The sequence below is a fragment of the Panthera leo genome, chromosome A3, assembly GCF_018350215.1.
Source record: "Panthera leo isolate Ple1 chromosome A3, P.leo_Ple1_pat1.1, whole genome shotgun sequence".
Taxonomy (NCBI): Eukaryota; Metazoa; Chordata; class Mammalia; order Carnivora; family Felidae; genus Panthera; species Panthera leo.
This window is the reverse complement of record NC_056681.1, coordinates 20,844,189-20,866,543: the sequence shown is the minus strand read 5'-3', so window position 1 is coordinate 20,866,543 and position 22,355 is coordinate 20,844,189. Positions and strand designations below refer to the sequence as shown.

Below are 22,355 nucleotides of genomic sequence, written 5' to 3'. Positions count from 1 at the left end.
TTGAAACCCCACGGAGCGACCCCAGAGTTTGGACTCGGCCTCCGCCGGCAGCCAATACGGAGGCGCGGGGCGGGGCCGGGCCGCGGAGCAGCCAATAGCACATCAGGGGGAGGGGCCGTGGTGGCGTTCGCATCGCCTGGATTCCGCCGTTAGAGGTGGCAGCCAATGAGAGGGCCGGGACGCGGGCCGGTTAGATTCAAAGGTGCGTATAAAGCTGCCGGCACGCCCGCGCTCGGCCGACTCTGCAGCGGTCCTGTTTTGTCCGGACTTCGCAATGGCTCTGCGCCTCGAGGGTCCGGACGAGCTGCCCGCCGCCTGCCTGTCGCCGTGCGGGCCGCCCAACCCGGCCGAGCTGTACAGCGAGGCGCGGCGCCTGGCGCTCGAGGAGCTGGTGGCGGGCGGCCCCTGTGCCTTCGAGGCTTTCCTGCGAAGAGAGCGCCTGGGCCGCTTCCTGAACCCGGACGAGGTGCGCGCCATCCTGCGGGCGGCCCAGAGGCCCGGTCAGGAGGGCGCGGCGGCGGGGGCCGAGGACTCCTTCGGCTCGTCGCACGACTGCTCGTCCGGCACCTACTTCCCCGAGCAGTCGGACCTGGAGCCGCCGCTGCTGGAGCTCGGCTGGCCGGCCTTCTACCAGGGCGCCTACCGCGGCGCCACGCGCGTCGAGGCGCACTTCCAGACCCGCGGCGCGGGCGCCGGCGGCCCCTACGGCTGTAAGGACGCGCTGCGCCAGCAGCTCCGCTCCGCGCGGGAGGTGAGCGCCCCGGCTCGGGGCCCGGGGCGGACGGGAGGCCCTCGGAAGAATGGAGCGCGGGGCCGGGTGGTCCCGGGGGCCCCGACTCGCCCCTTCTGCGTGGCTTCGCTCGGATCACTGATCACTCGGCCGCTCGTTGTGTCAGGGACGTGGGGGGAAGCCGCAGTCCTCAAGGAGGAGCATTGTGGCCGAGGTCCAACTCCTGACATTCACATCCCCTGGGGGAGGGGACCAGAAATACTTCTAGTTCCACATTTTAGTTAAAACCAAACGAGAGTGCTAATTTTCCTGGCTGCCAGCCAACACTGGATCCCATCTCCTAAGAAGTAAGTGCGTTACCTAGGGAAAAATTCCAGAAAGATTGTACCCAGCGACAACTTTGGGGCTTAGGCGTCTGTTAATTGCTAGTCACCGCCGCGTGTCTTATCTTGTAGAAAGCCAATACATTCCAGTGGTAAACTGAGAATCCTGCCTCTTTCCGTCCTGCCATTGACCAGAGAAATTGCTCTCTCTCTCTCTTTTTAATGCTTATTTATTTGTGTGTGTGTGTGTGTGTGTGTGTGTGTGTGTGTGTGTGTGTGAGAGAGAGAGAGAGAGAGAAAGAGAGAGACAGAGAGAGACAGCGACAGCGAGTTGGGGGAGAGGCAGAGAGGGAGACAACAGAATTTGAAGCAGGCTGCGCCGGCTCTGAGCTGCCGGCACAGAGCCTGATAGGGCTGGAACCCTCCAACCGGGAGATCATGGACCTGAGCGGAAGTCAGACACCCAACCTCCTGAGCCACCCAGGGCGCCCCAGGAAATTGCTCTTTCTGTGAATGAGACGGGCAGATACCCCTGCTTTGGGTCATCTCTCTTCCCAGTGGGTTTTGGTGCTGTTGTCTTGACTCTTAGAATGGGTGGGGTGGGAAATCTCGACTGCAGCAGGGTGCTGGGTACCTAGGGGTCTGCGAGAACATAGCACCACGTGAGTGGGGTCGGACACCTTAGTCTAGAGCCGTAGTTAGCTGCCACCTTGCTTGCTGACTGGCATAGTGGCCATCTTCCTAGCGGCCGCCTGTGCCAGGAACATGGCAGGTGAAGCCCCAGGCCATGGTTAGACTCAGGAGGGCTGGTACCTGAGTGTGTCTGTGGCTTATGATATCTGCATCATTCTGGCGGAAACAGTCAAGCCCAGGAACAAGCCCAGAGTCTCACCAGTGTTCTTGATGCTGCCTGTTACTTTCCTGCTGGTGGGGTTGCAGTGGGTAGAGGGTAGTGTGGGCTAGGGCTTTGCTTTTGGGGGAGTAGGTGCAGGCTCCAGCTATGCTGGTATCAGCCGTGCAGTGCTTTGGGTGTGCTGACGGTCCTTTTTTTTTTTTTTTTAATTTTTTTTTTTAAACGTTTATTTATTTTTGAGACAGAGAGAGACAGAGCATGAACGGGGGAGGGTCAGAGAGAGGGAGACACAGAATCCAAAGCAGGCTCCAGGCTCTGAGCTGTCAGCACAGAGCCTGACGTGGGGCTCGAACTCACGGACCGTGAGATCATGACCTGAGCCGAAGTCGGCCGCTTAACCAACTGAGCCACCCAGGCGCCCCCTGACGGTCCTTTTGATGGAGCAGACACTCGAGAAGAGTAAGAGGATGGTAAAAGGCCTGATGGTGGGGTGCATTTCCAGGCTTGCCTCCAGGAGGGAATTTGGGCACTTTGCAACTTGAGAAAAGCAACGAATAGGTCTCCATGAAAGAGAGGAGAATTGCCCTAACCTCTTGCCCAGCTCCAGCTTCTTAGCGGTAGTGAAGGGATTCTGGAGCTAAGGCCAGAGGGAAAGCTGCCTGTCGACTCATGTGCTGGCCTTAGAAAGGGCTCGAGGCTGGCCCTCAGCCACCCTTTTGTCCTGGGGGCATTCTGTAATACTGGCATTCCAGGGTAGAATGTCCTGCCCTGTTCTGTGCCCCAGTCCAGCCACACACTCACATCTTTGAGATGCTGTATTTGGAACCTGGGCGATTTTAATGGTGAAAGGTGGTACATTACCTTTAGATCTGATTAATATTTTCAGTGTCTCTGCCGGATGCCAAATTGCTTGCTCATTTGGCACCTACCACGTATTGGATGCTGTGCCAGGGGCTAGGGGCCGCAGGTGAAGGGCATGATGCTTGCCGGACACTTGAGAGTTGACAGTCTGCTGGTGGAATGGGTGGGGAGGTGGCTACAGATAGAGACGTTGGAGGAAGAAAGAAAGCAAGCCTCAGGAGAGGTGGTGACCTTGGATCTGGGTCCAGGAGGATGCGTGGGACTTGCCAGGCCAGAGGGTAGAGACTGGCCCAGAAGTGTGAAAGGACCTGGCATGTTTGGCGGCAGCCAAGTTCCTCACAGCTTGAACAACGAGTAGGCAGGGTTAGTGGTAGAAGAGGAGGCTGAAGGGGAGGCTGGAGCCGTGCTTTGCCCGCTAAAGAGCACTGGGGAGCCATTGAAGGTTTTGAAGGAGGAGCATGATCAAATTGGCGTTCCTGAGCAGTCATTCTGGTGGGAGCACAAGGGAGCCCGGGTTAGAGAGGGCCGAGGCTGGTGTGTGGGGTGCCTGTAAGGAGGATGCCATAGGGATCTAGCGACCAGAAGAGGGTGTGTGCTAAGGCAGTGCTGGGGAGTTGGGCAGGGGAAGTTTTAATGGCAGGACTCGGTCATTCGTTGGCCTGGGAGGGAACAGGAGAATGAGCAAGGCCAAGGAGAACACGGGAGAGGCAGGGTTGGGGAGGACAGAGGTTTTTTTTTTTTTTTAGCTTGGTGGGCAGTGAAGCTACCAAATTAGGAGGAAGAACAAGGCCGAGAGTGGGGACCCGGAGACGGGTTGGATTTGAGACATGCTAACCTTGAGGCCTCATCCCCTTTACTTTAAAGAATACGATAATGCTCTGCGAAGCAGGTAGTCCCGAGGTAGGTGCAGTTATCCCCACTCCGCAGGTGATGGAGCTGAGGCACGGAGAAGTTAAGTTGCCCCGAGGTCACAGAGCTGGGGAAAGACAGAGCCAGGACTCCCAACTGAAGTACGGCGGCCCTCAGCCCCTGACAGTCCCAGCGCTCGGCCTGGTGCCGTGCAAGGATAAGGCGCTGTCTCCGTCCTCAGGTGGACGGGGCCTTATGGGGGTGATATCATAGGGAGCTCACCGGGTGGCCCCACCAGAGCTGCGGCTCGGGGTAGAGTTGCGCCTTGTGTGCACAGGAGTGGCTGCGTCACTCCGGCTGCGTCCTTTGAAGTTCAGTCCCTGTGACGGCAAGGACGCTGACGATGCCGGTCCCGGGCTGTCTCAGGATGAGATGAAAAGCTGTTACGCATCTGTGTCCTGATGGTATGCTTGAGCCCTTGCAGTGGGTCGATTTCTGTGCTGCACCCTTTGCCTGGATTCTCCCATTGAACCCTCCCACTGTTAGGAGGAGGCCACAGGTAAGAAGAGACCAGGCCCAGAGAGGTTAAGTAACTTGCCCAAGATCACAGAGGTAGCCCGTCTGCCTAGCTCCCAAGCCCATGCTCGCAATCTCTGCTCCCCGAGGATTCCCTGGCATGAGAGAGGATTGGCACCTTGGCAGTTTTCAGCGACAGGCTGAAGGTTTTTAACAGTTTCTGAAGATTGGGACTTTTTATTTCCTCCTTGCATATCCTATAAACAGGAAAACGACTAGGACAGGACGAATACTTCCTGTCCGTTTCGGGAAGAAGACTGGAGTGGTCAGGATACAGGCCCAAGAAACCGGGGTCACCTGGGAAACGGAGGTGTCTAATCCTAGCTTTGCAGCCTGGACGGAGGGTTTTCGGACAGGTTTCATCCTCACCTGGGACCTGGGCTGCATGCAGGGTGTCTGGCAGGGAGAGGAGAGGCGGGGCAGAAGTGACAAAATGGTCTGAGCGATTCCGCCTGCCTTTCCAGCGAGTTCTTGTCCCAGAGTAGGTGTGACCGGGGCTGGGAGTCTGCCAGGCCCTCCACTGGCTCAGTTTCCGAGCGCCTTTCAAAGCGTGGGCATCCTGCCACGTGAGTGAGGGACGGCGTTGAAAAGACACATGATGTATGTGCAGCCTGGCTTCTGAATGCAGGCTGACTGCTGACCTGGTCGAGCTCCACCAAAGCTGGAGGAAATACTGACTGCTTTGGACCCGAGAGCCAAGATGTTGGCTTCCCGAGGGAATTCTAGAATAATTTTGAACCGAACAGGATTTTTCCCTGACACACCTACTCTGGAGCCTTTCCCTACATTACTGAATTTGTCGAGGAGACATTTTTTTCTTTGCCTCTGCTGCCCTGTGAATCAGCGTGTGGCTGGGCCCCACCTCCCCAGGGGTCAGGTGGGAGTGGAGACCTTCCCTGGACGTGCTGCGTGCCCCCACTGGTGATGGGTTTCTGTGCTGGCCCTTGGGGTATCTCTGGGTTTTGAATGGGAGTTCATGGGCAGAGCCCATTCTGGAGGTTCCACACTCCTCAGGCATCCTTCTTACCAGTGGCCCGTGTTCCAGAGAGACACCTGCGCTATGACGCGCCCTGGGGCATCCATTTGATAACCTGAGCATTGGGAGAAGCGTCACTGTGTTGACGAAGAGTCCTGCCAGGAGTGGCTGCTGAGAAATCTGGCCGAGGCCCCTGATGTGCGTGTGGATGTATCCGAACTAAGGTGCTCCTGGTCTTGTTTAACGCTCCTCTGAGTTTCAGTAGAATCTGTGCAGTGTGATCAGCTCCTGCTCCGGATGCCCCAGTCAGCCCGGGGCGGGCTTTCTCAGCATCACTCTGCCGTGGATGTTTTGGACCAGATCACGCTCTGTCTTGGAGGGCTGTCCTGTGCCTGGGGTGCCCAGCAGCCTCCCCGGGCCCCGCCCACCAGATGCCAGAAGCACCATCCCTGGCCAAGAGTCATGATGTTCAAAAAAGTCTCCCAAGGGGGGTTGGGGAGGATAGGGAGCTATTGCTTAAAGGTTATAGAGTTTCTGTTTGGGGTGATGAAAACCTCTTGGAAACAGATAGTGGTGATGATCGCACAATGCGGTGAACGTAATTCATGCCCCTGAAAATACACTTGAAAATGATGAAGGTGGCAGATTTATTATCTATTTTACCACAATTCAAAGAAATTGCCAGATGTCCCCTGGGGAAGAAAATTGTCCCTGGTTGAGAAGCACTGGCCTAGAAAGCCTGTCTGATGCACAACTTTAGGCTGTGCCTCACCAGACAGGGTGGCTGCTTTTTATCTCTTCCTTTTGGTTTTATGAGTCAGGTGAAGGATTTTGGAATTGTTAGCCACTTCATTTCTTTCTTTTTATTTATTTTTTATTTTTTTTAAGTTTACTTATTTTGAGAGAGAGAGAGCATGAGCAGGGGAGGAGGAGGAGGAGGAGAAAGAGAGAGAGAGGGAGAGAGAGATTCCCAAGCAGGCTCTGCACTGTCAGTGCACAGCCCAATGTGGGGCTCAAACTCACGAACCGTGAGATCACGACCTGAGTGGAAACCAAAAGTCAGCTTAACCCATTAGGCCGCCCAGGTGCCCCTATTTTTTATTTTATATTTTGTCAAGTAGGCTCCACGCCCAGTGTGGAGCCCAGTGTGGGGCTTGAACTCGTGACCCTGAGATCAAGACCTGAGTTGAGATCAAGAGTCAGACACTTAACTGACTGAGTCGCCCAGGTGCCCCTCTTTTTTTTTTTTTTTTTTTAAATTACGGTAAAATACACGCAAGTCGATTTGCCATTTTAACCATTAACTGGGCTTGAGCACATTCACATCGTGTATCTGTCTGTACCATCTGTCTGCAGAATGGTTTCGTGTTCCCTGACTGAAGCTCTGCCCCCGTGGAACAGCCACTCCCACTCCCTCCTGCTCTCGGTCCCGTAGCCACCTTCTCTGTCGGCCGGTTCCTTCCTTCACTGTTTCCAGCTGGCGTCCATCAGGCAGCAGGGAAGCCACCGGATCATCCGGATTCCTTCACAGATACAGGATTATCCGGATTCCTTTACAGATACAGGATCCGTTCGCTCGCCAAAAACGTACTGGGTATGCGGGCTTTCTAAAGACACTGATGCAAACGATATAGCCTCTGGAGGGGAATTTGACCATATGCAGCAACACTTCAGTTGTATTTACGCATCAGCCTAGCAACTCCACGTGTGTGTGTCTGTCCCAAAGAGAACACTGGCAAAAACACGCATAGACGCGTGTAGCAGGCTGTTTGCGGCACTACTTACCATAGCGAGAGGCTGGGGGAGCCGAGATGTCCTTCAGTAGAACGGATGCGTCCCCAGAGTGGAGTCCCCTGCGGCTCTGAGAAAGCAGTGACTAAGTGTCTAGGGCCGCACCGACCAGTGAAGTCACCGTTAGCCACCAGTGGCAATTTCAATTTATGTGCATTCAAATGAAATATGAAAAACTCAGTTCCTCTGCCTCACTAGCTATATTTCAGGTGTTCAGTCTCCACCGGTGGCTAGCGGCTGCTGTGTGGATGGCACAGACCTAGCATGTTTCCTTCCTCTCAGAAGCTTGCATTGATGAGCACTGCTCTAGAACAGCGTGCATCACATTCTGCCTTGTAATCTACAGGGGGATGTGAACACACACACACACACACACACGTACATAATACACATTCTTGTTTATAGCAAACAAGTATGTACATACATGGGCCTAAGGCAGCCTTCTTTATATTCAAGAAAATGGAAGATGAACCAAAAATGGATTGAAATGATTGTAATGCAGAAGGAGGAAGGGAAAGGAGAAAAAGGGAAGGGACAAGGACGGAAGCTAGGTGTCTCTGAAAGCACCCTGTTTTGTAAATCGGACGTCGGAGCCAGGTAAATGTTTTACGTAATTATCAATAACTCAGAATGACAGCCCCCTAAGTCCCCCAAGCCCCTCTGGATGCTTTTTCTTTCTGAAAGCCCAGTGGGCATGCGTACTTCACGCTGGGACATGACGGCAGCCACGTGGCTGCCACCGTGGCCCGCGAGCAGTTGGCGTGCCTTCCCGCCTCCCGGGAGAGCCGCTGTGCCAGGCTGCAGACGGAGGCCACGCCAGCACCTTAGTCCGGCACTTGAATGGTTAATCGTACACTGACAGCCCATGAAACCGAGAGAGACCAACTCGCACAGGCAAGGTTAGGGTCGACCGTGGACATTTGCTTTGTTTCTAACTCCGGAAGATAATGCCAAGTTAACTTAAAAATTTTTTAAGACATTTCAAGGAGATCGTTTCTGTTCTATTTAAAACCTGTAATGAATGGGGAGAAAAGAGGTCTCTTGTTTTTGAGCGAGACCATCTCCAGAAGAGTAGGTGGGAGAGCACGGGGGACCTGGAGGAAATGGGTTTGAGAGCCATGTGGTCCGTGCGAAGAATCCAGTTGCCGGGCTGGCATTGGCCCCCCCCCCCCCCCCCCCCCCCCCCCCCTCGGGCAGGTTGACGCGTCATTGAATGTGCGCAGACCTCTGGCAGAATTCCAAGCGTGTTGCACACGTGTCCTTGCTTTGTGGCCGTGGGCGGGAAGGGAGGGAGACCGTGGCGGACTTGGGGCTAAGACACACAGGCTGCCGTGTGAGGGCTTCCTGTGTGCCAGGAGCCATCAGGTGCCCTCTCTGGACTGAACCCACTGCAGCCGCTACCGGATCGGCAGTAGTATTTGCAGGCGACAGGAGGCAGCGACACTTAGGTACCGCGCCAGCGGGCACGGGGTGCTCGAAAGCGGAGGAGCTGGCTTCCGCGTCAGGTCCGCCTCTACGGCCTGTGCTCCCAAGGTTTCCCGATTTAGTCCGTTCTGGGTTATTCGGCGGGACCGCCTGCAGAGAGAAGGTGCCCATGTGCTACGGCACTCCAAACTTCCTGACCGTTTGTTCTGTGAGCTGTTTCGTGTTATTAGTAATCCTCCTCCGACGGGCTCCATCCCATGTCCTTTGCGAAATATTCCACTGGTCCCTTCAGGATGTATTCCAAGCTCTGTCCCTTGAACACTGAACCTCAGGCTTGTTTGGAATAATATTTAACCCTCTTCTAATAGGTGGCTCTAGAGTCGCTCAGGCCGGGGTTGAGACTCCAGCTCCTGCATTCGTTTAAGAATATCCCTACGAACGAGTAACCTAGCCCCTCCAAGCTTTATTTTCCTCATCCGTAAATCGGAGATAACAATTACTGGTGTTTTGAAATCTCTAGATCTCTCTTTAGAGCTTTTGTGCAAGAAAGCAGATGGAAAAGCTCCCAGGTCACGTGAAAAATGAACATGAATAGAGTGTCTGCTTGTCCCCAATACACAATAGCGCAGTGGTTGCTACTGTGTAACTGTGTGTGTCACTCGATCCCTTGGTTTAAATCATCAAGGAGTAGTTGCAGTGACTGTGGCGGTGGTGGGGGGCACCTGTGAGGATGGTGTGGGGCTTGACACAGTCACGGCTGCTCTAGATGTGGCTGGAGATGTGCAGGAACTATGGGGTACCGGGCGGCAGACCAGCCAGCCGGGCTTCTGGCGGCTAGATGTTTCCTCCTGTAATGACTGATTTGCAGAGTTGCAGATGGGGGTTGACCTGGAACAGACTCTCAAAAGTCACCTCTTGCAGAGCTTTCTAGCCCTAAGAGATCGGGCAGGCTCTTGGCGGCACAGGCTGGGGTAGGCAGTGCCCACAGTGGCCGTGTGGGGGCTTGATGGGCACAGGATGCCCCCTTTCCAGATGCGTCTCTCCTTTGTCCATCCCGCATGATATCTCAGGGAGTGACAGCAGGGACCGGTTCCAAGTCTGGGCATCCTTGCAGGGCCCAGAGACCTGTAGCAGGAGCCCCAGCACCTGGGAGACAGGTCCGGCCTTGGAAAGCAGACACTTGGCTGGCCAGCGAATGAGTCCAGGCCATTGCTGAGCTCAGTGAGGAGACTGTCCCTTGAGAGATTGGAGAAGCCCCAGGTCTCGTTGAGTCTGCAGGACGTGGTTGCACGGGGCTGGAGTGGGGGGAGTACAGGAAAGCGGGGTGGGGTCTTGAAGGAGGGAAGGTCTTCGTGCTCATTGCTTTCCTGCGCAGGGCTGTGCCTCCGTCGCAAACCTTTCAAGAGTCCCGCTCTAGTAAGAGAGGGAGGGGATGTTGGGTCCAGGGGGAAGTTAGGGAGGGAAGCACTTGCACCCACCTTCTTAACACCTCGCGTCCCGATCCAGTTATTTTCAACACCCACAGGAAAGGCTGGGGCTTTAACACCAAATAATGAAACCAATAACAAATTAGAGACTTACTCACCACCTAACAAAGGTGGCGTTTGTATTGTTTGGTTCAGTGGTGAATCAAAGCCCAGTTTGGCAGGCCCTGCTCCTGGGTCCCTGCCTCCAGCAACCCTCCAGCCCTCTCTAAGCCAGCCAGCTGGGCAGGGTTTTCTGTCCCTCCCACGGGGAGTCTGGGTGCACGTCCATGCGCCGCCTCTGTCCCCCATTGGCCTGGGTTTCTTGAGGACAGGGACGGACCCTGGATGTGTCTTCCTCCAGCTTTCTCTCGTGAGCTCTGCGCTCATTCCTACACGAGTGTGTTCAAAACCTCTGTGGAGGTGCCACCGCCTGGTTTTACCGCCTGGCTCACCCGTCTGTCTCTCAGTCCTGTCCCGCTGCTCCCCATCACGCACACTCTCCGTTCCGGCCACACTGGCCCCTGCCCCATCATTCCCTGCCTCTTCTGCCGCCACGTGGCTTCAAGACCCTCTCCTTCACTTCTCCCCTGTCAAGACTGCGCCCTTCTTCGTGACTCAGCTCAAAGGCCCTCCCCGCCAGGAATCCTTCTCTGCTCTTGTAAACATTTGAGTGCCTGGAGCGCGTCTACCGCAGCTTGACCATCTCCCTCCCACCTCCAAGTTCCCGTGATGTGATCGCCTCGTCCAGTGTGTATCATTCGGCCCCCCTGCGTGCGTGTCTTCCTTTTGCGGACAAGTCCGGCGTCTGTCACATTCTGTACAGCCGTCTTTTCTGCCTGGCCCAGGCTTCGGCCTGCCATAGACTCTGAAGAGGCGCCGGCCGCAAAATGGAACGCCCGTCTCATGCCCGAGCTAAGCCCTTTCTGTCTTTGTCCCCTGCGATCCCGACAGCAGCCCCTTACATAGATGCTGTTACTGTCCATCTCTTCCAGAGAAGGACACTGAGGCTCCGCAGCATGCCTCGGGTCACCTGGTGGTGAGCTGCAGAGCTGACATCTGTGACCAGGCCTCTCTGCCTTTTGCCCGCGATGCTGTGTGACCTGGGGGTAGATACAACTCCAAATAAGATGCATAAAAGCACGTGGGAGCCCGTGAACTTCTCGAGATGCCACCGGTTCAGAAAAATCACGTGTCCGGGGGGTTGAGGCAAACCCTTCCCCGGGGAATAGCTCGACAGCTGGGGCTTCGTCAACACTGGGGAGGGGCGGGGATAAGTAGCCAGAGAGAAATGGATCTTCCCAGACTCCTCATAGCAGTGACTTCCCGGGAGCTGGCCTTTCAAGGTCTCTCCAAGGTCGCCTCCTGGTAGGCGAGACTTGGGGTGTTGGAGACAGACCACGGGATCTCCTGTTTGTCTCCGTTTGCTTCTTGAACACCCACGTCCTTGAGGGGTCATGACTGTCGGGTACTGTCTTGAGTCCTCTAGGGTCACAGAGATGAGTCTATCCCGTTCCAGGGCCTCCGTCCCCATAGAGGAAGTGAGACCCATAAATAAATTACCTTAATGTTCGAAAAGGAGTTAACATGGTCCTAAGAGACACTAGTTTTCACTGTTGAAGTGAGGAGGAGGGAGACCCCCTTCCGGCCCAGGCTGCTGCAAACCGTGGCCCAGGGAGCCGTGGCCTTAGCTCGGGGCCCCAGCTCTGGCTTGGTGTGCAGAGACTTGTACTGAGTCTGCACATTCTGACACCCCACAGCCTTGGAGGGATTTTGCCGAGGGCCCCACTCTTAAACTTGCAAAGGGTGTAATGAGAGGCTTGGCGGCTGGAGCGATGCCTCCCCGTGGTGAGCTGTCTAGACTGGCGAAGGGAACCCGCGAACAGATACTTGAGGGGATTTTGTACCTTGTGCTTCCTGTAACGTAGTCATTCAGTTCTGACCACATGCCTATTTTGCAGACGCAGGACCAGACCTTGGGAACGACTGTAATTTGCTTAGGGCCGCATGGCTGAGGCATCTCGGAACTGTAGTCTGATGCCGAGTGTGGAAGGTTGAGCAGCAGGCATGAATGGAGTGCTGCCGGGGAGAAAAAAGGACTGGTCCGAGGAAGCGTGGAGGACAGTGGCTAGGAGGCGATCGGGAGGGTCAGCTGGGCCAAATCCAGATGTGGCCTGAGTGTCTTTGGAGAAGGAGGTGTCTGCGGTTGGGGGCAAACCGATGGTGCAGAAGGAGAAGGGAGGAAGGATCCAGTAGGGTGGGGATCCTCTCCCGGCTCGGAGAGGGGGCTCCAGAGTCTGGACGGTGCACCGTAAGCTGGTGTTCCCGTGAGCCGACAGCTTGCTCTTCCCTCTGCCTCACGCCATAGGTGATTGCGGTAGTGATGGATGTTTTCACGGACATCGACATCTTCAGGGACCTACAGGAAATATGTCGGAAACAGGGAGTCGCTGTCTACATCCTCCTGGACCAGGCTCTGCTCTCGCAGTTTTTGGATATGTGCATGGACCTGAAAGTGCATCCTGAAAAGGAGAAGGTTTGTGTTCCATGTTTCCAGTTTCTCCTTAATCAGCAGTAAGACTGAGCCTCTGTAACCTACATGATCTACATGATGGTGCAGGGTGGGGCGGGGGTTGGATCCCCATGACACGAGAGGCAGCGGAGGCTGTGGCCAAAGCCATTTGTCTGCAATCTCGCAGAAAAGAAACCACAGAGCCAGGTTTCAAACCTTGGCCTCCCCTGAACAGCCGGGAGCTCGGCTGTTGGCCGCACGGGGCTGCCTTGGAGACGCTGCTTTTGACAGTAGCGCCGGCCCGGCCACCGCTGACGGAGCCCCTGCTCCGTCCTTGGCACTGTCCTGGGCTCCTGACAAGTGTTAGGCAACTCCGTCGTCACCGCAGCCCTGCCGGGTAAGTACCTGTTTCAGGGCAGACGTGGTGGCACAGAGAGCCCGGGGTCTGCCGCTGGAAAGGAGCGGGGGTGTGCCTCCCTCGCAGTGGGCCTGCCTCCAGCCCCGTGTTCCTGATCACCGTCACATGCTGCCTCTCCGTTCTCGCTGCTGTAAAATTAGGCTTTTCACGTCCTTTGCTCTGAGCATGACAGTAATTCAAACTGAAGTCTTTAAATGTACGGTTACATAACTCAGCCAGCTTGTTCTCTGTAGCAGAAAGAGGCAAGCGGCATCGTCGTATTTGTTATTCATCTTTTTCAATTAAGCAGCTTAATGTGAGCTGTGAGCTTTGGAACTTAATTCATCCACTTGGCTCATCACCTATGTGAGCACCTTCTCTGAGCCACTTAACTGTTCCAGGCGCTGGAAATAAAGCAGTCAGCAAACCGAACAACGCATTTGGGCTTCGGTGCTATAGGCTGCTTGCAGAGTGGACATCAGCGCACCCCCCCCCCCCCCCCCGACCCTGTTGTCAAGTAATCTGGTTTACAAAATTTGGCTATTAAACTTCGAGTTCTTGGTGGTCGTTTTCCCAAATGGGGAAACCGAGGATCAGGTTGTTGCTAACTTATCACGGCCGCTACAAAGCCAATTCCTGGCGGAGGTAGAATCGGAGCTTGGAGCCAGGATGAAATGAGCCAGCCGTGTGACCCGCACTCGGTTAAAGTACGAGGTCAGGGGGACCCAAGGCAAATGCATGTCAGGCGTGGAAAAGCACGCAGACATTCAGCCTGTGACTGCTTTTACACAGAGCCAGGGGAAGCGATGGAAGATGTGCTGTTTGACTCTGAGGCTCTCCCTGCAACGAGGGCTGTGTGCCAGCAGCAGGAGAATCACAGAGTGGCTCTGGCCACAGCTCTGATCGTGAGATTGGCTTAGAGACGATCCAGTTATCCAATCCAGCATTATTTGCCGACTCACTTGCACAGTGTTGACTGTTGCCTCGAGGAGGAGTCGAAAGGAAGTCTGTACCTTTGGCCTCAGCATTTCTTGTAGTGTCTTTTTTTTTTTTAAGATTTTAGTTTTTTTAAGTAATCTCTGCACCCAACACGGGGCTCGAACTCATAACCCTGAGACAAAGAGTCGCATGCTCTACTGACGGAGCCAGCCAGACGCCCCAATTTTTGTAGTGCCTTGACTTCTTCCTAGAGCAGCACCGTCTTCCCTGGTGGCTTCTCTCACCAGGACGTGTCTGTTGGTGAGTCTGTACCCTCCCCCAGTGGGGGCTGACATCTGCCACGCCCTCGCTCTGTGGCTGGTTCTGGACGCTGGGTGTCCTGTCTGTAGACACTTGGTCACGTGTTTGTGCGTAGGCCCTCAAAAGCGCTTTGACTGCAGTCACAGAGGCCTGTACGACATTTGGGTAAGCACCGACGGAAAAGATGCAGAAAACTACACCTAAATGTGCCCACAGTGACATTTTTGAATGCCTGCTATTATATGTGGATCCTTTGAAACCTGGGTCAGGAATCGGTATCTCCTCCAGGAACCCCCTGCCCCACCTGCTCCGGGGGCACCACTATGGAAGGTCCTAGTTTCTTTGTTTGTTTAATTTTATTTTGAAATAATGTGATTTTCAAAGGAATTAGCGATAAGGAGTTCCTGAATACTCTTTGCCCAAATTATCTAAATGTTAACGTCTTATAAACCTCTGTGTAAATTTCAAAATTGAGAAATCCATTTGATATAATACCATAATCTACAGACCTTCTAAGTCTCACTGATCATTCCACGTATGCCCTTTTTCTTATTCAGGATCCAACCCAGGACCGAATCTTGCATTGAGTTGTCCTATCTCCTTAGCGTCTTCTCATTTGGAGCTGCTCCTCTGTCTTTGTCTTTTAGGGTGTTGGTGCTTTGGAAGAACATTAGCCAATTTTCTGTAGGATTTGGGTTTGTCTGATGCTTCCTCATGGCTCAATTCAGATCATGTTTTGGTAAGACCACGGAAGTGATGTTATGTCATGCCATGGTGTTTTTGTTTTGTCTTATGTTTTTATTTTAAAGGAACAGTAGGTTCAGGGCGCCTGGGTGGCTCAGTCGGTTGAGTGTCCGACTTCGGCTCAGGTCATGATCTCGCGGTTTGTGAGTTCGAGCCTCGCGTCGGGCTCTGCTGACAGCTCAGAGCCTGGATCCTGCTTTGGATTCTGTGTCTCCTTCTCTCTCTACCCTCCCCGCTCATGCTGCGTCTCTCTCTCAATTCTTTTTTTTTTTTTTTTTAATAAAAAGGGAACAATAGATTCACAGAAGTTGCAAAGGTCATACATAGAGGTTTCCATGTGTCCTTCACCCGGTTTCCCCAATGGTTACATCCTATCACAAAATCACAGCTGGAATCTGGGGTTGGCACAACATGTGTTGACAGTTCTATGCCATTTTATCACATGTGTGCACCTATGGACCCCCCCCCCCCCCCCCCCGCCATCAAGATCCAGAACTGTCCCACCACTGTCGGGATACAGGACTATTCTATCACTACAACCATCTCCTTGCTCCCATTATGGTCCCATCTGCTCTCCTCTCTGTGCCCTTCTCCTCGTTTTTAACCCCTGGAAACCAGTAAATTTATTCCCCATCTCTATAATTTTGTCATCTAGAGAACGTTCTATAAATGGAATCATATAGTATATGACCTATTGAGATTGGCTTTTTTCATTCTGCATAAGGCGCTTGAGATCCATCCAAATTATTGTATCAATTGTTAGTTCTTTTCTGCTGCTAAGGAGTGTCCTGTGGTGTGGTCGTGCCACAGTTTAACTGTTCACCCGCTGAAGGACTTTAGGATAGTTTCCAGTTTCTTACTATGATGAATAAAGTTGCTGTGAGTGTTTGTGCACAGGTTTTTGTGTGGATGTAGGTTTTCACTTCTCTGGATGATGTCATACCTTGTTTTTTGAATCACGCATTACTTTTCTCTCCCTTAGTCCCTAAAGGTAAGGAACATGCCTGATACCTCTATTGTCTCAAGGCTCAGCACACGGTAGGGACTTTCTTTGCTTATGGAATGAATGAGAGAATCAAACAAAAATCTTAAGCATTTAATTTGAATTGTGTAAGGTTTCTAAAGGCATAAAGCTGACGCTGTACTGATTTGTTCCAAATAACGCAGATCGTCTTAGTGTTTTACATACCATCGGATATACATTTATGCGGGTCATTTTCCAAGGATGATTACGCACTGTGGGTCCCCAGCGTATTACCGGAGTACCTTTTTGATAAATTCGTAGGAGATGTGACATTGTTGGTGAAGCCACATGTGATGTGAGTGTGTCCACCTCAGAAGTCCCGTGTTAGAGAAGGCTCGTCCTGTTCCCCATACTGAGGATGTCATGGGGGTAAGTGAGGGTGGGCTGTTAGTCATTACTGATGCAGTCAAATAAGAGAGTAGGAGAAATATCAGCTTAGCTCCCTTAAGCCTTCGTTAAAATGACATTTATTATTAGTGTGTTTTCTTTGCTGATTTTATCCCCCACATTCTGTTTCAATGTCATTTCTTGGATTCTGGCGTGTCAAAGAACGAGTGGCTCTTCTTTGAGAGCGCATGTACCCGTGAACCAAGAGTCTCACAAGTCCGTGTGAGAACAGGGCACACGAGAAGACGGACCAAGTGAAGTGACATTCGTCGAGTCCCGAGAACCGCTGGCTAGTGTGCGTGTGTGCCGTTACCGAAGGGGACGGGGGACCGCTCCTTTGCCACCTAGTGCGTCTTTTCGGGAACTGTAGCCCAAGCCCTCTGTCGTTTGCTCACTGGCCTGTGTTTCTTTTTCCCCTGTTCCTTGCCGACAGCTGATGACCGTCCGGACTATTACCGGAAACACTTACTATGCGAGGTCGGGGACTAAGATAGTTGGGCAGGTTCACGAGAAGTTCACACTGATTGATGGCATTCGCGTGGCTACAGGCTCCTATAGGTAAGTCTCTAGCCTGCCCGTGCTTGTGACTCTGAACTTTGCAGTGGGTGCATGCTAGATAAAGGAAAAGCTGCTTTTCCTCTCAACGTGAGCCTCCATGGCCGGGCGTTCTGGTAGGTGTGCATCTGTGCGTGTGAGGACGTCAGTCCGAGCGGCCTTTTGCAGGAGGTGGTTGGGGTGCGGGTCACCTCCCCTGCCCTGGGGGGCCACGAAACTAAGGCGTGGATGTTGAACCTTGCCTGGAGCCCCTGCCAAGGCCTGCGGTGGCCAAACTGGGGTTACCGGTGACAGGAGCAGTCTCACTTCCTGTTCCTTGGTCCCCCCCTGCCCCTTGTCCCTGTTCACTTGCAGGTAAGGGTCATCACAGGTCTCAGCGTCAGTGTGGAGGGTAGAGCTGAAGCTGTTACCTTATGCTTAAATCCTTCACCTTCCTTCAAGCCTTGTAACTTAGTGCTTTAGTCTAGAAAGTACTGATCCAGGTTTCTAGCCCCAATTTTGAAGTCTTAACTTGGCAGTGGTATCTTACGGTAGAGTGTCGTCGAATAGAGGGTGCAGATGATTGGATCATTGATTTTCACGAATCTCCAGAAGTTAAGATGCAGCGTGTTTACTTACGTGGCTCCAATGGCAGTGTGTCTGTGCATTCGATCGTCTGACGGTGTGCGTGAGGCATGTCTTGAGTTTAAAAAAGAAAAACTCATTTTTGGAGAAACGCACATTCCCGAGTGATGATTGTGTCAGCCCTGGCAGATGTGCAAAAGGTTGTGGAAGCTGAGGGGGTCAGATCAAGAAACTCTTGGTGCCTTTCTTTTCAGACAGTACCATCATTGCTCAGAACAAAATTCACACTTCCTTGAGACTTCCTTTCATAAGACGTTTATAAATAACAGGAGGAGACTAGATTTTCACCCGAAGCAAGCTTTATCTGCGTATATAAACTTAGTCCCAAATGGTTTTTGGCCATCCTGAAATATCAAATATAAAAATTACCCTCTGCAAATGAGATATGCTACCATTGAGGATGATGATGATGATAGGTTTGTTTTTTTTTTAAGTCTATTTATTTATTTTGAGTGAGTGAGAGAGAGACAGAGAGACAGAGAGAGAGATTGAGTGGGGGGAGGGGCAGAGAAAGAGGGAGACAGAATCCCAAGCAGGCTCCGCATTGTCCGCATGGAGCTTGATGCAGGGCTCGAACTCACAAACCATGAGATCGTGACTTGAGATGAACCCAAGAGCTGGTTAACCAACTGAGTCACCCAGATGCCCCGAGGATTATAGCTTCTATTTGTTGACGGTATTTATACTCCTGGTGTTGGATAGGTGTCTTGTTTGCATGATCTCATTGAAGGTTTTCAGAATCTTTCTTCTGGGGCTTTGAAGGCAGCTCTCAAGGTAGAGACAGAGCTGACACTATGTTTCATGATCTCTCATTTAAAACATCCTATTCCTTTTTAAAAATTTTTTTAATGTTTATTATTTATTTTTGAGAGAGAGGGAGACGGAGTGCAAGCCGGGGAGGGGTAGAGAGAGGGAGTTACAGAATGCGAAGCAGGCTCCAGGCTCTGAGCTGTCAGCACAGAGCCTGACATGGGGCTCGAACCCACAGACGGCGAGATCATGACCTGAGCTGAAGTCAGGCTAAAGTCAGATGCTTAACCGACTGAGCCACCCAGGTGCCCATAAAACATCCTATTCCTGATACAAACTTCTTTATCAGTGGGGTGATCGGGAGTGTAGAAAGCTAGCTCAAACTACTTTATGCAAAATAGAATTTATTGAGTTCCATAACTTGGGAGTGTAGAAAGGTGCAGTTGGTTTTCAGTTCATCTTGACCTGGAGGGCACACATTGATCAGAATATTGTCTCCTGGTCCTACTTTTTTTCTAGTTGATCTTTATTCTCAGTCACGCTCTCCCTTTGAAGGCAAGGTCCAGGCTTACTTACATAGCCTTTAGTATCTCTCCCAAAGAGAGAGACTTTCTTTCTGCCTGCACTGGCATCAGTCCTTGAAGAATTACTTGGTCCTAGCTAGGTCACGTGCCCATCCTGGGTAGGTCCCTGACCCAAGTGGGTGGCATACTCTGGTCAGCTTGGGTCATATGTCCACCCCATTGTGATTGCAGGAAGTGCCTAAGAAGAAGGCTAGGGTGGATGGGGTTCTATTACTGGAGGAAGAAGAATGCCTGACAGGCAGGGCACATGGCCACTAATCAGCCCTGAATGTGCTACTGTCCCCCATTGAAAATGGTAGCACTGGCAGCACCTGGGTGGCTCGGTTAAGTGTCTGACTTTGGCTCAGGTCATGATCTCACTGTTTGTGAGTCTGAGCCTCGCGTCAGGCTCGCTGCTGTTAGCACAGAACCCACTTCGAATCCTCTGCCTCCCTCTCTCTCTGCCCCTCCCCCGTTTGCTCTTTCTCTCTCAAAAATAAATAAATAAACATTAAAAAAAAAGAAAAAGAAAAAGAAGGGCATCTGGGTGGCTCATTTGGTTGAGCTTTCAACTTCAGCTCAGGTCACGATCTCATGGTTCATGAGTTCAAGCCCCACATTGGGCTCCGTGCTGGCAGTGCAGACCCTGCTTTGCATTCTGTCTCTGCCCTTCCCCTGCTTGCACTTTCTCTCTCAAAATAAATAGAAATCTTAAAAAAGAAAGGAAGAAAATGGCAGCATGGGATCAGGTAGTAAGGAGCACTGCACTAACAGTCCTTACGTCCTGGGGTCTAGTCTGCAGTCTAGACCAGCTTCCCGCTGGGACATCACTAGCTAGTTTCATCACTTCTAAAATCAGGGTGCTTGCCTAAATCTTTTTGAAGCCCCTTCTAGTTTGTAGAAATGCTGAGGCTGTGGATGTCTAAGTCTCAGTGTGTTGGTTAAACAGTTGGCCTTTTTCTTTCTGTTACCGCATACATACGTTATGTATGGGGTTGGGGTGTTGAATTTACACCGAATGGTGGGTATGCTGTCACCAGAGTTGTGACTCCTGGAGCAGGATATCTAGGCTTTATTGTTCATTTTGACAGTGAGTAAACTAAGAGTGCTCATGCTTACCAGCTTCTGTTTGTTTGTTTGTTTTTAATCCTCAAGTTTTACGTGGACAGATGGCAAATTAAATAGCAGTAACTTGGTCATTCTGTCTGGCCAAGTGGTTGAACACTTTGATCTGGAGTTCCGAATCCTGTACGCACAGTCGAAGCCCATCAGCTCCAAGCTGCTGTCTGACTTCCAGATCAGCGGCAAGTTTGACCATCTAGTCGACAGTAAACCCCTGTCTAAGGAGCTCACGTTGGGCGGCCTGCTGCGCCTGCGGCTGTCTCGGCTCTCGAGCACCCCCAAGAAGGCTGAGCTGGGGTGTGAGGCCCCCGCTGAGGGCAGGGCAGAGGCCAGGCACCAGAACTGCGAGTCCTCCACCGTCGGCGATGAGGACGATGTCATCAGCTGCCAGGACAGACCACAGGGCGGGAGGAGGACGACCGATGCGGCCACCCAGACGGAGCCAGGAGAGGAGGTTCCAGCAGTGAGCACGAGCGACGCGGGGACACAAGCCAGCGTCACCACGGCATGTGCCGGGACCCAGACCGCGGTCACCACCAGGGTCGCGAGCTCCCAAGCTGTGGTTCGGTCCACGTCGGCCACCACCCAGACTGACGTGGACGAGAATGTTCTCTTTTCTCAGGGCACCCAGTCTAAAGAAGGGTCACCAGTGTCCAGGATGTCTGTGTCCAGATCTCCCAGTTTGAGGTCCTCCTCCTCTCTGTCTTCCCAGGGCTCTGTGGCGAGCTCCCTGGGCTCCCAGACGTCCAGCAGAGCCCCTGACTTTGTCCCCGCTGGACACGCCAAGTACTGGGGCGCCCCCCACTTGGATCTGTGCTCACGAGACTCCTTTAGGAACTTGAATCAAGAGCGCCAGTTTCACTTTGCTGGTATCCGGTCCCGGCTCAACCACATGCTGGCCATGCTCTCCAGGAGAACATTCCTTGCTGAGAACTACCTCGGTTTTCACTCCGGAAACGTTACCAGAGCATCAGTGAATCTCCTGGCTGTGAGAGACACCGCGCTGTATCCCTCCTACCAGTGACCGCTCGGCGTTCGGCGCCTCCTGGTTCCATCAGGCGCGCGGTGCTGGTCCACCGAGCACCCTGCTTTGCAGTTTGTTCACCTGACCTTTGGTCCCCCCGTTCTTCCCTGAATTCTATAAACTGCACATTATTTTATGTGCTTTTATCCTGTTCTTGTCATGTATAAACCAGGTGTTGGTTTTATGGTCGAAACACTATGGGTACAATTTCTTTGCACGACTTTAACTGATATCTCTTAAAGAGAGTGTTTGGGGTTCTCAGGTTCATTCAGGTAAGAGATAAAATGTGTGCTGTGTTTTTTTAGATTTGTGTGCTCTTCTGTTTTAGAGATTTGAACACTAGGTCTTATCAAAATCCTGTTTAGAAAAAACTTTCTTATTGTCTGTCTCTTCTTCAGGTATCTGTGTTCTTAGGATTAAATAAATACAACCAACTTTTGTTTGGTGATGGCTTGAGTGTTATTTTTCCCCGCTCTTTTCTTTTTAACCCTAGGTGTGTGTCACAAGTAAACGCACATAACAGCTATTTCTGCAGAATTTTTTAATAGAGTTGGGGAGGGGAAGAAGTAGATGACCCAGATTGTTAAGAGAAAATACCCACTTAAAAGTTAGAAGACCTAAAGTAAGTTTCAGGGTCATGCCTTCCTCAGGGATAGGAATGTTGGCGTTACTATCCGTATAGTTTGAATGAGGGAACTTGCCAGGACCTGCAGGTCTTTTCATGTGCTCTGCTTGTCTTTTCTTGAAAGAAAAAGCTTGAGCCCTTTAGACAAGGACCTTGGTTCTTTGCTTCTCTGCCAAAGGCGGCCTTAGTGTGCATTCCCGGATTCATCCCTGATATTAACTCTAGTGGCCCCATGGGCCCAATTTCATCAGATGGGTGTACTGACATTGATTTAGCAATCTAATATCCTGGAGTAGGGGCAGAAGAGGACACTGACAATTATCCCAGATTGCTAGTTCGGTGGCAGGCGATGCAACTGGTTTCTACACCCTGCTAATCAGGATTGGTATGGCTGTGGAATCCTGTTTTTGTCCAGTCTCATTCGTGTGGCCAGACCAGAGGAAGAGAATTCAGAGGTGGCTTCCTCCTTCTGATTCGGTCAAAGCAGCAGAGATCTGTAATAAGGGAGGGCGTTGTCTGCCACGTCGGCACGTTGCCGATGCAGCCGGTCATGAGCGCGCCTGCAGGTTTTCATGCGTGCACCAGGCCTCCCTTACGGTCACCAGGTTATTTGCTGGATTCGTGCCTTAATCTGGGCCGTGAAGCCAGCCAGACAACCGGTTCCCATCTGACTGTAAACAACTCAGGCCCAAGCCTCACACAGACATAGTGCTGGTTGAAACCATTTGCAGATGGAATTTCCTATATGCTGTCTCTGACCCTCGCAACCAAGTCGTGGCTGGACAGCTGTTATTCCCAATAAACAGGCAAAGGAACTGAAGCTCAGGTAAAGTGGCGTATTCTAGGTCACAAGGCTGATAAAGGCAACGAACACAGGTTTTCAGATTCTGAGTCTGGTACTTGGTTGTACGACTGTCTGTCTGCAGGGAGCGTAGAGGCATT

The 22,355-nt window shown here is 52.3% G+C and overlaps 1 protein-coding gene across 1 annotated transcript; it reads left to right on the top strand.

Annotated features, from left to right (window-relative positions):
• Window positions 1-256: 256 nt before the first annotated feature.
• Window positions 257-21,227, top strand: FAM83D (family with sequence similarity 83 member D). Its single transcript, XM_042930976.1, has 4 exons — window positions 257-751; window positions 12,216-12,383; window positions 16,584-16,708; window positions 19,798-21,227. Exons 1-4 carry the CDS (start codon window positions 275-277, stop codon window positions 20,786-20,788), a joined length of 1,761 nt encoding a protein of 586 aa, XP_042786910.1. The 5' UTR covers window positions 257-274; the 3' UTR covers window positions 20,789-21,227.
• Window positions 21,228-22,355: the final 1,128 nt, after the last annotated feature.